We start from the raw sequence: 17,922 nt of genomic DNA on the forward strand, positions 1-17,922 counted from the left end.
AATATTATTTTCCACTTTCACTGATTTAGATTTTTTAACTAACATCAGTCCTGATTATAACTACCAAATATTCATTCATTTTCAGGATTTTAACCCTTTAAATGCCAGTTTGTTTATATAATGCCAATGTTGTTTTTACACACACACACACACACACACACACACATTTCTCAATCCACACATACAAAACACACTCTGACATCCATACTTACACACACACAATTTTATCTGCATCATTTATTCAGTTGTCCTGCAGTGCTCTATAATACAGCAAACAGAAAATAGGGGAAAAGCTTGTATTTGCTCCATAGGATAAACATGAGAAAAATGGCGCCATCTGGTGGAAAATATTAAAAATGTAAATTTTGAAGTCAGGGCTCCGGACTGAAAGCATAATATCATAGAATTCATGATTTTATGCTTTAATGGCACTGGGATCAAATATTGCAGTTTTAATGGGTTTCAATGGGGACATTTTTGTCCTGAAGGTCCTGAGTGTAACTATTTTGTGTACACAGTGTATTATAAATGTATTATAGGAACTGAGGTTGAAATATCAAAATTCCCCCCAAAAATAAACACCTTTGGCAAAATTTATGTCATTGGCATTAACACAGCCAAAATGATCGAATAAAACAAAACTGAAAAAGACAAAAATGTCCCGAAGATCACACAAGGGTTAAGATCCGAAGTTTGTACATATTTGGTTGCCGTTTGGATGTTTCTTATTTACCATCAGATTATATTTTTTATTCATCAGACGTCTACAGGTTGTCCAGTTTTGGCGGTGACGAGGGCGGAGTCTCCCAGTTCTGTTGCAGGAAGTGGCAGTCCATGCTCCGCCCACCCGTTACACATACTCCGCCCACACGTCCCCTCAGTGACTGGCACTTCCTGTGTCTTTCCGTTGAGGTGCAGCCAGGGAGAGAGCACTTCCTCTTCCTGTTGTACTGCTTCCGTAGCATGAGGCGTCGAGTCTTTCTCACCTGCTGGACACATTCAAGAATAAACGAACAAATAGAACAAACAGTGCTTTTCCTCTGTTGAAATTCATTCAGTACTAACAAGTCATTTAGTGACAACTTACAGATTCAGTCCACCTGATATTAAATGTCCCCTGCTAAAAATGCTGCCTTCAAGTGTCATCAGAACTATCATACCATAAATTGCATCTGAATGCCCAGTCAAACTTGAATGAATTCTGATAATGTTTTACTGGGGTTGGGATGAGCCAAAAGCTTTCAACATGACTGAGAAGAGGACTGTTACATTAGTGAAGGGTTGGTAAATGTTTTATGTTTGAAAAACAGCTAACTTGTTAGTCGTTGCATTTTTGTCATATATATCTGTAACTGTTGCATATTGTATATTTTTTACATGGAGAAAATAGTATGCTTTGGAGAAATGTATTGGAGCGCGATGCAAGTATTAAAATATTACAACTTGAGAAGTAGGAAGTAGGACAGGCATAACTATGCTGTTCACCAACAAAACATAGTTGATTAACCTGGTCAACATGGTCTTTCTAGTGTGCTGGTGTCCACACCTGGCTTTATACCTAGCTTAACCAGAAAGCATTGACCAACAAAGACCATACATGTTGGCCAGCATTTTTTTTGCTGCTCTATGAGCTAGACCAGCACCAAACCTGTACTAACCAACATAAACCAGTCTGGACCAGCATAGAATTTATGCTTTTCTAAGATGGTCTTTTCAGCAGGGCAGAGAGCAAAGGTTTCAGGGAAAACTAATGAGAATAAAGGACCTGTACTATCACTGTTGAAGCTGAAATGTGTCATTTTTTATGCCACAAGTGCCACCAAACAGAATCGCAAAAATAGCAAGACAGACTTTAATGCTGGCTTGACAAAGCCTTGTCTAAAAGTTTAAAAATTGTTTTAAAAGTTGAAGTTTTATGGTTATACAGACATTTATGTAAGACAAACAGCTAGCTAGATAGTCAGATAGATGACTAATTAATAATAATAATTACATTTATTTTTCACACATATACAGTGAAATTCTTTTTTTCACATATCCCAGCTAAGCTGGGGTCAGAGTGCAGGGTCAGCCATGATACAGCACCCCTGGAGCAGATAGGGTCAGGGGCCTTGCTCAAGGGCCCAACAGTGGCATCTTGGTGGTGCTGGGGCTTGAACCCCCAACCTTCTGATCAGTAACCCAGCACCTCAACTGCTGAGCCACGATTGTCATATATTGAGAGAGAGAGAGAGAGCGAGAGAGCGAGCGAGCGCAATTTAAAGCAGATTAGAGGCCTTTTGCAGAGATTATTTAGCAGAGACGGGCCACTTCTATTAAAATGAATGGGAGAAATTGGAACGCTCAACCAAAGAGCTCTGAGCACCCAACGGTCAACGGATGTAGAAAGGAAGTCCCGCCTTACATTTAAAAGAGCCAGTCAACTTTTAGATACAGACATCACCTGTCAATCAACTCTAGAATGAGCATGAGCAAGATTAGATATACAAGATGGGAAAATTGCGTTTTTTAGCGTAATATGAGGTAAAGAATCACAATTTATGATTCCAGTATTGTCAGATTTTATTGCTAATTTGAAATATGTTTGAGAAGTGATTTTGAGGTTTTGGTCTTTCTCCATTCAAGTAGACAGGAGCTTCTCTGGCATGACTGGAAATAGCCTCCCGAGAGCATTCCAAAGATGGACAGTGGACTGACTCGCAAAAAAAAAAAAAACGTTGCCTTTTGTGGGTTTGTTTACATTTGAATTTTTGAAAGTTGGAGTTTGAATTCATGAACATTCCATTGGCCGTTTTGAACATTCCATCAGTGCAAGTCTACGGAATTTTTGTCAAGACAACATAATGATTATTTTCAAACAGATTCCATAAAACACCCCTCATCTGCTATTGGTCGAACACACAGATAGTCCCGCCTCAAACTCTAGCCATTGGTTGAGTCAGTGTAGTTTTATTGGGCTGGATGGGCCAGAGGAATGCTTTGACAGCCTCAGAGTTTCACTTTTCGGTAAAATCAACCAACCAAAAAAAAAAAGATTTACTTATAGTTAACTCTGCCTATGATATGAGAAAGAATTTTAACATTTAAATCAGCTTGTTCAACCATGTTCTTCTGAATCATACTATGGTTCAAAATGCATCAGATTTCACATCTGAGTTTACTGGAATCAGACGTGAAACTAAAGACCAACCGCTCACACTCGTGTTTGCTCACTGTCAGTAAAGCTTTTTATATTGCTCAAGTGTAGGAAAAGAATAGAATATAGCTGCCTTGAATTATGGCACGACAAATACACAAAGAGAACGAACAACTGCAGCTAAAGCAGTAAACAAAAAACACCAACAGTATAAAACACAATGCAATCATTTCTGTTGAGTTTGTATTTGTCCCCTTGTGAACTCTGAACCAGTGAACTCGTTAGCCTCTTAAAAACACTCAAACTGTTGAGGTTAAATTTAACACAAATGTGTCATTGTGTTCTTCCTCTGAGAGCTGCAGACCTGCATCCTGAGGATGTGTGTGTGTGTGTGTGTGTGTGTGTGTGTGTGTGTGTGTGTGTGTGTGTGTGTGTGTGTGTGTGTGTGTGTGTGTGTGTGTGTGTGTGTTGGAGACATTAGAAATGGGGCCATCCCTGAAGACCCCAAACACACCCGACAGAGGAACAGAAACTCACTGTAGTATGGGGACAATATTGTTCCCAAAAAAGTGAGCTAAATCTGACAGAAAACCTCCTTTGGGGACATTCAGGGACGTCCTCAATTGGAAAACTGGTTTATAAATTAAGCAAATACTGCTTTAAATATCTAAAAATGCAACTATAGTCTTTAGTGATTATAATTATCTTTATATAAAAACAATAGAAGTCTGCATGTTCTTATCTTAGTTTGGTCTGTATTCCTGTGTCTTACCTGTGTTCTGTGAGGTCCTGTTGTGATGTCTGTAGATGATGTGCCAGAACAACAGCACCAGAACTGAACTGCTCAAGACCAGACCAACACAGATCCACACGACGGGACTGACAGCAGACCAGGACTCTTCCAGACCTCTGGTGCTGAACACGGGCTTCAGAACCGGCGGAGGAACTTCTGCAGACACACAACAGATCATCTGTACACACATACATGAGCGGTGAAAGACACTTCAGATCTGTGAAGATTCAAACAAGCCTAACGTCTCAGCTCTGGTTGGTCTGGACTAGTCTGATGGTTTTAGATCATTTTGGGCACTTCTGAGCTAGTAATGAACATTATAAAGTGCAAGTAATGGTCTTTACTCACCGGTGCCATGTGAAGGTGTCAGCTCCAGGAATTTGTGAGAGATGCAGAGTTTGAGTAGAGAATCCCACACAGAACCTGAAGAACATGATCTCCCCTCCATCACAAACACTGAAGACCTGATACAAGACTGAGAGAAATGACACATACTGACAGGAAGAGAGAGAGCGACAGAAACATTTCACTTCTATTTTTGTGATGTAGGAAAGAGTGAATCACTGACAGAGTCTCTAGAGAGACACAGAAGAGAAAAAGACAGCGATATGACACGAGTTTGAACTTTATTTCAGGCCAAATGTTGTCATCTGCATTACGTTCAGATAAACAAATTAAACTAGTTTAAACATAGTGTGGTGTATTGGTTCAGACTGAGGTTACTGGAAGGTTGCAGGCTCAACCTCAACACAACTGCCCCAATCAAACCCTTTACAAAGATCACAGAAATATTCAGTTTATTTCCCCAATATATGAAGCCAAAACTGAAAATCACAAAAGTAAACACAAACCAAAAGCCAGAAAACAAAACAATTATTTAATATAGAGCTATTTTAGCCTGCACACACGAGAGCAATAAAATAAAACAGAGAATCGGTTCGACAGATTCATTAAAAGTAACTGAATCAAAACAACGTCTCGCTCACAAATCAGTCATCACGCCGGCTGCAGGCAAGAACAGTTTAGAGCATCACTATAAAACATACAGTATATTAACTACTGTGTATAAACTTTTCCAGGCCTGGACATTTTAAATAGTCAATTCCCAAACGAATGACTCCTATGAGTTGGTTCTTCTGAATCTACACAGCAAAACATACAGCGCTTCCCTCCCGAACGAATGAATCTTATCAGTTGGTTCTTTTTAGTGAATTAAGAGCTTACTGGACCACAAGTCATTCATTCTGAATCGAAATGAACCATGAATTGTTACTATATTATGAGCTTAAAGGAATATTCTGTGTTCAGTACAAGTTCAGCTCAATCAACAGCATTTGTGACATTATACTGATTACCACTAAAATTAAATTTGACTTGTACCTACTTTTCTTTAAAAAAAAGCGTTACAGTGAGACACAATGGAAGTCAATGGGGCCAATTTTTGAACGTTAAAATACTGTTTCACAAGACATAAACAACATGTGTGTTAACATGATTTCAGTGAGATAAAATCACTTACTAACCACATCTGTGTAAAGAAATAGACAATTATATAACTTTGCTGCCATGATGATGTCAACAATCCCTAAAATGACTGTAAAATTACAATTAAACAACTTTACAGCTCAAATAATACACAAGTTTTAACAGAAGAATTAATGTAAGTGCTTTTATACAATTATAAGCTTCACATTTCTGCATTTAAACCCTCCAAAAATTGACCCCATTGACTTCCATTGTAAGTGCCTCACTGTAACCCAAATTTTTCTTTTTTTTTTTTTTTTTTAAAGAAATGGAGGGATTATCAAAATTAATTTTTGTTGTAATCAACATTATGGCACAAATGCTGTCGATTGAGCAAAACTTAAATTAAACCCGGAATATTCCTTTAAAACTTGTGACACTTAAATCATATTTAATGTTACTATATGGTTGTTGATATGACAATGTGCAGTTCAAGGGATATTTCACCCAAAAAAATGAAAATTCTCTCATCATTTACTCACCCTCATGCCATCCCAGATGTTTAGAAGAATATCTCGGCTCTGTAGGTCTATACAATGTAAGTGAATGGTGACCAGAAATTTGAAGCTCCAAAAAGAACTGGCAATCAGCATAAAAGTAATCTATAAGACTCCAGTGTTTTAATCCATGTCTTCTGAAGAAATATAAAAGGTGCGGGTGAGAAACAATTCAATAGTTAATATTTAAATATTTGTTTACTATAAATCTTCACTTTCACTTTTACATTCTCCTTCTGTTTTTGGTAATTCACATTCTTCGTGCATTCCGCCACCTACTGGACAGGGAGGAGAATTTATAGTAAAACAAAACTTAAATATTGGCCTGTTTCTCACCCACACCTATCATATCACTTCTGAAGACATGGATTAAACCATTGGAGTCTTATGGATTACTTTTATGCTGCCTTTATGTGCTTTTTGGAGCTTCAAAGTTCTGGTCACCATTCACTTGCATTGTATGGACCTACAGAGCTGAAATATTCTTCTAAAACCTTTATTTGTGTTCAGCACATGAAAGAAAGTCATACACATCTGGGATGGCATGAGGGTGAGCAAATAATGATCATTTGTGAATGAACTATCCCTTTAAGGAACCGGAATCTTTCAATTCCTTAAGATTCCCATCCCTAGTCTTCACTCACCAGGGAGATGGTGTCAGTCCAAGGAAATGTGAGAAACATAGAAAGAAAAAGAAGAACAGCATCAGCTGGATATGAGATGGATTTGTTGATCAGAAATTATAATTAATGATGAACGCACATCCTAAATGTGTTTCACTGACTTACAACCACAACTTCCGAAATATGCTGAATTGATTTGTTTACAGCTCAGTCTCTACATTATGTTCATGTATGCAAATATATGTTATATATGTCAGTATTTGCTGAAGCAGATTAAGCTGTTTTATGGCCGAACGACTCTTCTGAAATCTACAAATCATTATTTCAGTGTTTATCTTTGTCTCTTTGTCAGTCACAAGGTCTCTCTGGTGGATGTCTGAAGGACATCACATTAAATATCGTGACTAATCACTTCTCTTGCTCAGTGCAGAAAAACACATTAAATAAGTGAAACTGTATCAAATAAGAACCAGCACACAACAACATGACATCTTGCTCGTTTTATTGGTCAAAACCAACAGAAAATCACATGCAGCGCAGAATGATCAGACACATGAACAAACAGATACGGATCATGAATCAGAAAACAGCTTTTGAAAAATGAAAATGCTCAAATTCATTTCACTAGTAAATAAACAGACAAACGGCTCGAGTACCGAGAAAGGCACGGAAAAAGTTTTATATTCATCCACGTTCCCTGAGACTCTAATTTCAGCAAATTTCATTATATCACAGAAGGACAATTAATGCATGACATTCATTTAGAGCAACTTTCATTTTTTTTTATTATAAATATTTCAGCCGAGCATCACAGAATCCAGTCTACAGAAACCAGATTGTTTTTTGGTCATTCTCTAAACTTGAGAATAAATGAGAAAGGGTTGATCATCGGCTCTTGTTGTTCATTAAAACGGCTTCTGACTGACTAGATTCAAAATGACAGAATTACATTTACTTCTTTAGAGTTTAACAGATCTCACACATTGAATTTACTGTGCACTTTTAACAAGCAGAAGAGACCAAAACAGTCCAGATTCAGAAGAATCTCAAACATGACCGTCACAGACTTTGGTGCAGATTTTATGGCTCAAAATACTCCACCGATTCATCAGAGTTCAGATTGATTCTAGCGTCAGACTGAAGTGGATATTGAACAGAAAATGAAACAAGAAATTAGATCAGCATTATCCGCTCACTGTCTCCCTCTGGTGGAGCATCATGGGAGGAACAGCTGCGGCTGCATACTGATGAAGCTGAAGTTATACTGTTGAGGAAGACCCTGATGAGACGTGCTGTTAAACTTCTCCCAGGAGAACACAGGAAGTCCACCCTCTGTGGTCGGACCGTTCAAGGCCTCCGCTACGAAACCCCGAGCCATGTGAAGATCGGTCACCTGCACAGAGAATGAACGGTTCACAATCTTCTATCAAGAGCACTAATAATTTCAGTCTGATCTGAGCAGTTTTAGTGGCACATTTCAGCACGGATTGTTTTATGAATCTGCCACAATGTGATGCAGCTGCACAAAGCGGCTGTTACTGAAGCATGCAGCAGTTCAAAACTATTGACCCCGACAGCTCGTGTGTGAACGCAGCACAGCACCTGTTACACATTTTACATGCAAAACAGTTTTTTCCTGTGATATTATGCCTGTAAGATGACTCAACCTCAGGCAACAGCAGTTTATCAGTTAATGAAAGAGTTTGTAAGTTGTTTTGGTGTTGTGGATCTGACCTTAGTGTCGTAACATCCTCCAGGACTGGCGTGCTCCTCTCTCAGGTCGTTACGGCAACAGATCGATTTACAGGGGTCGCCCTCTGAATATGGATCATTCTTATAATCTGAATGATTGACAGGAGGAGTGTGACTGACGTATGTGATCAGAAAGGCTTTATTATATTATATAATATATAATATAGTAATAATGGTCAAATAATAATAATTATTATTATTATTATTACTACTACTGTTATTATTTTTATTATTAATAATATATTATATAATACTGTATATATAAATAAAATCTATTAAATTATATATACGCATATATACATACAGTACACACACACTGTGTGTGTGTGTGTGTGTGTGTGTGTGTATATACACATTAAATATAACATTATATAATATATTAAAATAATATATAATGCATAAAATAATAATATATAATAAATTTAATATATTGCTTATATTATATATTTTTACTTATATTGCATACATTATAATTTATTATTTATATAATGTTGTATGTTTATATTAAATAAAGTTACTGGATTTTTATTGTATAGACAACATATAATTCAAAGTATATATTATAATATGTAGTGTATAATAATATTTATATATGCATAAAAATACATTTATTGGAAAATAAATCCAGTAACATTATATTTAATTCTATATGAGTTCCCAGCTGATGCATCAACTCTGTTTCCAATCTAACTTCTTATGTTTAAATGATCTCATTAATCAAAGAATCTGGTCACAATGACATCAAGTTCATGCAGTTTTATAACTTTCTTATATATTTGTCAGTAGGAGAAAATCTTAAACTGCCCCCATGATTTCATATCATAAACAACTGATCATTAAAAAGTGTATATTTGTAGAAATATCAGTATTAAAGGAATATTCTGGGTTCAACACAAGTTAAGCTCAGTCGACAGCATTTGTGGCATAATGTCGATTACCACAAAAAAAGCAAAACTCGAGGTTACAGTGATGCACTTACAATGGAAGTCAATGGGGCCAATTTTTGGAGGGTTTAAAGGCAGAAATGTGAAGCTTATAATTTAATAAAAGCACTTACATGAATTCTTCTGTTAAAACTCGTGTATTATTTGAGCTGTAAAGTTGTTTAAATTGTCATTTTAGTGTTTTAGGGTTTACGGCATTACGTCGTCATGGTAACAAAGTTGTAAAATTGTCTATATCTTTACACAGATGCAGTTAATAAGTGATTTTATCACACTGAAATCATGTTCACACACATATTGTTTATGTCTTGTGTCTATACTTTTTGAAACAGTGAGTATTTTAATGTTCAAAAATTGGCCCCCATTCACATCCATTGTAAGTGCCTCACTGGAACCGCCATTTTTGCTATTTTTTAGGAAAAGGAGGGACGAGTCCAAATAATTTTTTGTGGTAATCAACATTATGCCACAAATGCTGTCGACTGAGCTTAACTTGTGTTGAACCCGGAATATTCCTTTAAGCTCTAATAAACACCATTTACAGACTAGTAAATGTGTAACTGAACTGTAAAGTGGTCATGGGGTTGTTGCTATGGTTACCGTTGTATCTCATGATGTGTTTGAGGGAGGTCAGGTTGCTCACGGACGACTGATCTCGACGGAAGATCTTGGCGCGGGGGCAAAGGTCATAGGAGAAATCGTCACCGTGCTTTTTCCACATCTGCTCGTATCCGCTCAGAGAGTAAATCTTATGATGAAACGGCACGTTATAGGACGGCCAGTAACCTACAGATCACACACAAGTACTACAGTACAGTGCATGCAGGAACATGTTTAGCCTATTTAGATTTGTGTTGCATTGTTACATTATGTTCATGAAAATTAAACCATTTCTCTCCAAACTGTTGTTACTGTAATGTGTCTGAATGTTTTACTTTTGAGGTTTTTGTAATTCTCATTATTTTCAGTGGACATTCTCATTATAAACATAAAAATGGCACTTTTTTTTTCACAGTGATGCATGTGTTATTTCACATTTTGAGGTGTGTGTGTCACCTCTTCTTAGTGTCTGTGTTTGATCTGAATACTCCACCAGTCCTGGAATCTGTTCCACTACAGTGAGCGCTCCATCATCCAGTCTGCTGCCCAGACTCACTTTACTCACATCCACAACCATATACTGATTATTATACGTGCCTGACAGACAGATAGAGAAATTTATAACACAATTAGTACATTTGTATTGTTCCTAAAGGGGAACTCTTTAGGACTGTATGGTGCTGCACACATACACAAAACATGATCACTCTCCCACAAAATCATCACACAATTCAATACAATTAGGGATCACTTATACATCAGTCACGGATATTTCTATATTTTAAAAAAAATATGATAAACTTGTAATGCAAAACCATTTACATAAATCTAAATAAACCATCGGTTTTTCATATTGAAGTTGTCATGATTATGACCAATATGCCAATGGTTTTAATTTGGTCAAGGACTGGCAGACTTAACCCTTGTACGACCTTCGGGACACTTTTGTCTTTTTCATTTTTGTTTTTTTGATCATTTTGGCAACGGCATATATTTTGCCAAAGGTGTGTATTTTTGGGGGAATTTTGATATTTCAACCTCAGTTCCTGTAATACATCTATAACACACTCCCAGTGCCATTAAAGCATAAAATCATGAATTCTATGATATTATGCTTTCATTCCAGAGCCCTGGCTTCAAAATTTACATTTTAATATTTTCCACCAGATGGCGCCATTTTTCTCATATTTAGCCTATGGAGCAAATACAAGCTTTTCCCCTATTCTCTGTTTGCTGTATTATAGAGCACTGCAGGACAACTGAATAAATGATGCAGATAAAATTGTGTGTGTGTGTGTTGGTATGGATGTCAGAGTGTGTTTTGTATGTGTGTATTGAAAATATGTGTGTGTGGTGTGTGTGAGTGTGTGTGTGTAAAAAAACAACAGTGGCATTATATAAACAAACTGGCATTTAAAGGGTTAAAATCCTGAAAATGAATTAATATTTGGTAGTTATGATCAGGACTGATGTTGGTTAAAATAAATGTACTCATTGAAAGTGAAAAATAATATTAATATATAATATTATTACTGCAGTTTCATAAGGCCCTCTGAGTAACTCTGTTAAATTGACGCACAATACCTGCCAAATAGATGACATCCGAAAAAGAAAAAAAAAGATTACCAAGTCGAAATCATATGCATAATAAGAATGTTTAATTTTCTATCATTAAATGTAATATGTGAGTTCTACTGATTAAAACTGCAAAAACAGAAATGCTAAAACTTTTTAGAAATGCAAAATAACTTTTTCCCACATCAATCATCATGCTAGTTTTTTTTGTTTGTTTAAGGCTTTTTTTTTTAATCTTTTGTTTTATTTTGTGTTCATGTAGTGGAGTCTGGTGTAAGCATTACATTACTGAATGTTGGCGTTTCTCACCGGAGTTGAACCGAGAGAAGATTTTTGCCCACTGTTCTCCGGTGTTTGCCAGCACGTTTGCCAGTCGAACCCGCTGCCATGCGAACAGACTGGCAGGAGTGATGAAAGAGTAAAGTGACGTGTTGAAGACGTTATTAGTGGTTTGAGTCATCATCAGACCGCTGCCCAGAAGATAGAAATCATCCAGAGACACCAGAAACCCTGAACACAGTCACACACAACACTGATTACTGCAGTGAATACTTGAGGACTGCACAGTATTTCGTTTTTACAAAATAGCATGTGAAAACAGCATGCAACAAGAAATGCTTCAAAAATCAGTACGTTACATTGATCTCACTATGTCACATGTTTAATTCAGCGAATGGTATCCAGTTATTATCTTGGTTAACTAAAACATTATATATACTACATAATTTTACAATGTTTGGTTTTGTGTAACGTGTGTACCAGGGTAGCTGCTGAAGGACACTTTTCCAGTGGCCGTGTGCGGGTCAATCAGTTTAAAGTCCCAGTGTTTGTAGATGCGCATTGTAGCGGCGTACGTGTACCAGCTGGAGTGAGCGAACAACAGATTCTCAAAACCGGGCAACATCTGAAACAAATATATACAGTATTGATGGACTGAATGAATGATCGGCTGATTGATTTGTTTGACTAATGAAGTTATGTACAATTAGGGCTGGGCGATATGGCAAAAATGCCAATTGACGACATTTCATATATAGAGTATCTTGATATTTATGCATTAACTTTGAAATGGATTAAAAGTCATTGGTTTTTTTAATCAGAGGCACCGTCATTTCATCCAAACAGTTATTGTAGTCAAGTAGATTCAAAATGTTAAATGCATGAACTTAAAGGCATGTTTTCTGCAATTTTCACTAAAAGACGACAAGAATGATTTGTAAATCAATAAAGCATAATGTAATGTACAATATTTTTATTTATAAAAAATTTGTGAATGAACAAGACGTGCAAAAATGACTTGTTGTATAAAACCCTTAGAAATATTATTATAATACAGAATTATTTTTACCCAACCAAGTTTATGACTATAATATAATACTGAACAGTTATTAATATTTTGAGGATTAGATTGGTTTGATTGAACATTTCTGTCACTTTTATTTTGGCGGGAAACTGAAAGTGCAGTAAACTGCATGTCTGATGGTTTATATATCGATGTTCCTCATTTCAAATTGGGTGAAATGTGGTCATCTCCCTTTCTGTGATACTGTGTCGTTTATTTGTTTATTGTATTTGTATAGCAGTTCCAAACATTTGGCATTGTGCAAATATATCAATCTGCGGCACTTTTTTCTTTCACAATGTGCGAGAGCTGCTGTGAGAGTGCTGAAAACAGCGTATCACGCATGCACTACACCACAGAGTGCCACCCATTCACTCTGAAGCACTCTTAGACAAGTGTTAATTTCATTAAATCATAGCCTTTTGCAGTTTAATAATCACATGACTACATCATATGACCATATCTTGACTGTGTTGTTAATTTGATGAATTGAGCAGTCAGAAGGTTCCTGAAATTAATCACCTGACACACTCTTTATGTGAATGGGTTCAGTACCTTTATAAGCGCAGAGCAGTGGCCCATAGGTGGAGCTTTATATTGACTCATGGTGGATCTCTGTTCGGGCACCAGCGCTGGAATCAGATCCAACAGATCGCCAACAGCATTCAGAAACTGAACGGCAAACTGTGACAGAGGCTGCAGAGAGTGAAGAAGACATTAAACATCTCATTACGTTCAAAGCTCCTCAGTGGTGGAATGATGCTCTAAACGAGTCTCTCACAATCAAAAGAAAACCATTCGAAACCTTCCTTGTCACTACGCAAATAATCTTAATGGTCCCCAAACATAAGCTTCATTTTCGGTTTTATTGTTGTATTCTCTTTATTTTGAGGTGAAATGTGACTGTGGTATGTTTACATAACATTTAACCCCTAGTGGTTGAACAAGCGTAACATGCGTTCTTGCTTTACGGTGGCGTTAACAAACCTCGGACCTCAAGAGGGCGATAGCATTACATTCAAACGTCTGTGCCGTCAAACTGGTTTTGTTATTATTCTGGTAAGATGCGATAAATATACTGACTTTATCTTACTTGCTCAGCAATGTTATGTTTAAAATGTTCCACCATGACAGTAGTCGACTTGATAGTGAAAACTCACCATAGATGCGGACTGTTAAGACTAATCTCGCTGGGGCCTGGGTAGCCCAGTGGTGAGCCTGGAGTTCGCTAGTTCGCTAGTTCGAATCTCAGGGCATGCTGAGTGACTCCAGCCAGGTCTCCTAAGCAACCAAATTGGCCCGGTTGCTAGGGAGGGTAGAGTCACATGGGGTAACCTCCTCGTGGTCGCTATAATGTGGTTTGTTCTCAGTGGGGCGCATGGTGAATTGAGCGTGGTTGCCGCGGTGGATGGCGTGAAGCCTCCACACGCGCTATGTCTCTGTGGCAACGCGCTCAACAAGCCACGTGATAAGATGCGGGGGTTGACTGTCTCAGACGCGGAGGCAACTGGGATTCGTCCTCCGCCACCCGGACTGAGGCGAATCACTACGCCACCACGAGGTCTTAGAGCGCATTGGGAATTGGGCATTCCAAATTGGGAGAAAAAGGGGAAAAATCCCCCCCCCCCCAAAAAAGAAAAGACTAATCTCGCTATAGCGCCCCTTGTGGCAACGCTGAGAATGCAATGAATTGTTATGTATAGCGGTCTGACATATTTTGGAATGCAACAATGGAAAAAATGAGCTTGTGTAGCTAGAAGAGTATGTTTCTGCCTTTAGGATGAACTGATGTTGTTGTTTTCCTAGTTTATAAGTCACTCTGGATAAAACCACCTGCCAAATGAACAAATATAACGATAAGCGTAAACCGTTCACCTTCTTCCCCTGTTGTTTGGCCCAGTCGGCCACTCCATTCTGAAGTCCGTCCAACTGCGCCAGAATCAGTCCGGTGTGAACCCAGAGTGGATCAGAACCATTCCGCTTCACCATACGACGAGACCAATCGTCCTGTTTACTGCCAAACACACAAAATTAACCATCAAAACTGATACAGGATGCACGTAAATTGGGGAACAGAAAGTATTCATGCAGCTGGAACTGCAGGCAAGAGTTGACGTTCATAACGGTGCTTGTTGTAAACTTCTTTTTGAAGAAGAGAAATACTCACGCCATGAAGCGTTTCACTGCCACCAGAGTTTTGGGGTTTGCGATCAGCTGCGGGTACATGTTACTGTAATGATCATAAATCTCTCTAAAACAATACACACACACACACACACACACACACACAAAACTAATGTTATTAATCTCAAACTGCGGCTTGATAACAGGGCTGAAAATCTTTTGTTTTACTCTTGTTAAATCCTGGATAAATTAGAGAAGCGCCTCCAGTCTCAATAAACTGACAACCCCAAATCATATCTCAAAAAAACCATTGTCGATATTTTGAAATTGACTTTGATGCACTGTGAATACATATTGTAACTTTCAGAATTTAATTTCTTTCTCCAATGAAAAAAAAAAAAAAAGAGCATTTATTGAAACTTGACTGGAAATGACTCAATCTTGTTATTGCAGGATGCAACATCGAACAGTTGCAAAACACGATTTTGAAAACCAAAATTATGACAGTTTTTATTTCAACATTCATAAGTAGACCTCTAGGGAAAACATTAAATGATTCTAATTTTTAAAACATGGGGACGTGACCCCTTTTGAACAACATCTGAAGTACTCAGTTTACATCTACAGTTTCAGGTTTTAAAAGTTCAGAGACAATCTGCAGACGTACGGAGCGGTGAGGAAGCCCTCCAGATATCCCGCCATAAACACTGTGACATCATCCGGTTCTTGCGTCTGTCCATATCCGGCCCGGATCTCCAGCACACCCCAGCCCGTGGAGATGAGCGTGTCGTTATAGTAACCGTAAGCATCGCTCTGCAGATCCAGAACACCTTGCTTCAGAACAACAGTCTTACGGGTCGAGTCCCAGTACGCAGATGCCTTCAACAGCCCTGGATCAAACGCACAGAATAATAATGTTAATATATATGTCATGTGCAGAGTGTTTATTTGTGTCTCGACTCTCTAATAAACAGAAATGGAGCTTATATAGAGAACAAATAATAATTACCACCCACAAATAAAGTTTGAATGTCTTATTTCGAGATTCTTCATGAATCTTAGTGTCTATAAATGTGTTCTACTTCCTTAAAGAGACTTCTGCTGTTTTTAACTGCAAGAGGAACTTATATGAGGATATGAAGACAGACGTAAAACACAACTAAAACTCATGCACATTTAGCTGATATTTGCAACAAAAGAGACAATACTGACTGTGTTATACATGAATGTTAATAAGACCCACAAAACAATAAAACACTCTAAACTGCTTCAGTCTGAGACTTTAATTAGGTTAATAATTGAGCATCATGTGGCTGAACGTGAATGTTAATTCTACTTTTACATTAGACATTATTAGACACAAAATCAGGGTTGCAATGGTTTTTTTGTTCCTCTTTTATTATGCCAGCCAAATGTATTATTCATAAGCTATAATGTGCATTTCCTTTATAAAGTTTCATCCAGGCATTTAAATGAAAAACTAATGCTTTATAAGGTACTTGAAAACATGTATGCTAAAAATGCAATGTTTATTATATCATGTAGTCAGTGTTGAGTGCAATGCATTATGAAGTAATTAATTACTGTAATTAAATTACTTTTTCATTGGCGAAGAAGTTAGGGATTACTCTACATTTTTCAGTCATTTAATTACAGTTACTTCTGATGTAACTGTGCTAAATACTGTATAGACTATAAAACAACTCTATATAAAACAATAGTGAATTTAAAATAGAAATTTAACGTTTAATGTTAACATGTTTTCTAATTGAACGCTGCCCCTTTAAATTCTTTGGCCAGCTCATGAATAATTAATTCGATTTTATATGATTTATTTGAAAGAATTAAAAGAACTATACCTTTCATGTCTATCCTTGTATTTTTCATCTGGTCGAGGTTGATCAGGGTTTTAGAAAGTAATTAATAATAAGTAATGCTATTACTTTTCAGACAGAGTAATTAGTACAGTATTCTAACTGTAGAAGGTGTAATTAGTAGTTAGTAATTAGTTACTTTTTTTTAGAGTAACTTTCCCAACAACAATGCATTTATTCTAGCAATACACTTCTGAAAGAAATAAACTTGAACTTCTGTATTTGCAACTTTATCTCTTAGATTCATCCTAAAGTAACCAAAGTATCAGATTTAGTTTGGGTGTTATTCAGTCTGTCTATGATCACGTGCTTTTCCAGTCTGTTCATGATCATTATTATAGATTACAAAACGACCTTAATTTAAACTTCCATGCTTGGAATAACACTAAAGCACAACAGGTGGTGAACTGCATGCAGATAAACAGAAACAAATGGACACTAAACATATGTTATGCTTTTACTTTAAAACATGCATGTCTGTTTGAATGAGACACGAGCCCAATGTTTAATAAAGTGAATGTTACTTACTGTCGCCTCTCACTGATCCTGCAACACAACACGCGAGAATAAACACACAAAAGATGTTGTTTGTCATGTTTATGTCGCGGTCGTTCAGACACCGAAATTAAAACGTGAAATCCGCCAGGAAAGAGTTTCCTCGTGACAAAACAATATTCATGAAACCCGCTCCTCACACGCGAGTTTAAGAGCTGATTTGATAAAGACGCCAATGACACTGAAAAACACGAAGGACGCTATAAACACTCTTCAGAAAGAGAAAAATAATCTTCCACCCCAGATGGGACTCGAACCCACAATCCCTGGCTTAGGAGGCCAGTGCCTTATCCATTAGGCCACTGGGGCTCGTTGAAAGCTCAATCGGGGCGGAGACCCTTATAAACGTGTCCAATTAGAATTCAGTATACGGTCACATGATCTCTTCAGCAGCTCTATACGGAAGAAAACACTGCTCATAATTCAGAGAAATATAACTTAATGTTTCAAAATATCCTTCACTTTTAAACTCGTCAAGTCTACAGGACTATACCAAAATAACGTCCACTGATGTTTTAGTTGGATTAATGTGAAAAACAATTTGCATTCATGTGTATTTTCCATGTTTCTTTGACTAATTCAC

General features: G+C 37.2%; 2 protein-coding genes and 1 non-coding gene across 5 annotated transcripts; all 3 read right to left on the reverse strand.

The window, feature by feature from the left end:
* Positions 1–145: 145 nt before the first annotated feature.
* On the reverse strand, positions 146–5,329 carry LOC127449909 (tumor necrosis factor receptor superfamily member 17-like). 3 transcript variants are annotated; one of them, XM_051713539.1, is made up of 3 exons: positions 4,278–5,329; positions 3,909–4,107; positions 146–989 (listed from the first exon to the last, which is right to left on the reverse strand). In XM_051713539.1, the coding sequence occupies exons 1-3, from the start codon at positions 4,284–4,286 to the stop codon at positions 757–759; spliced, it is 441 nt and encodes a 146-aa protein (XP_051569499.1). In that variant the 5' UTR covers positions 4,287–5,329; the 3' UTR covers positions 146–756. The 3 variants fall into 3 exon arrangements, with proteins under 3 accessions (XP_051569499.1, XP_051569497.1, XP_051569498.1); XM_051713537.1 differs by having other exon boundaries at positions 3,909–4,085; positions 4,278–4,890; XM_051713538.1 differs by having other exon boundaries at positions 146–986; positions 3,909–4,085; positions 4,278–4,882.
* Positions 5,330–7,058: 1,729 nt separating this feature from the next.
* plbd1a (phospholipase B domain containing 1a) lies at positions 7,059–17,585 on the reverse strand. Its single transcript, XM_051713442.1, has 11 exons — positions 17,313–17,585; positions 15,578–15,800; positions 14,954–15,037; positions 14,662–14,800; positions 13,342–13,482; positions 12,204–12,348; positions 11,754–11,954; positions 10,326–10,466; positions 9,870–10,055; positions 8,308–8,414; positions 7,059–7,966 (listed from the first exon to the last, which is right to left on the reverse strand). The coding sequence occupies exons 1-11, from the start codon at positions 17,377–17,379 to the stop codon at positions 7,790–7,792; spliced, it is 1,611 nt and encodes a 536-aa protein (XP_051569402.1). The 5' UTR covers positions 17,380–17,585; the 3' UTR covers positions 7,059–7,789.
* On the reverse strand, positions 17,576–17,648 carry trnar-ccu (transfer RNA arginine (anticodon CCU)). Its single transcript has one exon. It is a non-coding gene; the product is annotated as a tRNA-Arg (tRNA).
* Positions 17,649–17,922: the final 274 nt, after the last annotated feature.

Source organism: Myxocyprinus asiaticus, chromosome 13, assembly GCF_019703515.2.
Source record: "Myxocyprinus asiaticus isolate MX2 ecotype Aquarium Trade chromosome 13, UBuf_Myxa_2, whole genome shotgun sequence".
Taxonomy (NCBI): domain Eukaryota; kingdom Metazoa; phylum Chordata; class Actinopteri; order Cypriniformes; family Catostomidae; genus Myxocyprinus; species Myxocyprinus asiaticus.

What these genes read in the sequence shown, in the direction of transcription:
- plbd1a (XM_051713442.1), bottom strand. Translation starts at nt 17,379, where the DNA reads ATGACAAACAACATCTTTTGTGTGTTTATTCTCGCGTGTTGTGTTGCA. An exon ending in GCAGTGAAACGCTTCATGGC is followed by an intron (nt 14,801 to 14,953) that starts GTGAGTATTTCT and finishes TGTGTTTGGCAG; the next exon opens with TAAACAGGACGATTGGTCTC. An exon ending in CTTCTCTCGGTTCAACTCCG is followed by an intron (nt 10,467 to 11,753) that starts GTGAGAAACGCC and finishes TCTGTCTGTCAG; the next exon opens with GCACGTATAATAATCAGTAT.
- LOC127449909 (XM_051713537.1), bottom strand. Translation starts at nt 4,422, where the DNA reads ATGTGTCATTTCTCTCAGTCTTGTATCAGGTCTTCAGTGTTTGTGATG. An exon ending in GACACCTTCACATGGCACCG is followed by an intron (nt 4,086 to 4,277) that starts GTGAGTAAAGAC and finishes GTGTGTCTGCAG; the next exon opens with AAGTTCCTCCGCCGGTTCTG. An exon ending in CAGGACCTCACAGAACACAG is followed by an intron (nt 990 to 3,908) that starts GTAAGACACAGG and finishes GAATGTGTCCAG; the next exon opens with CAGGTGAGAAAGACTCGACG.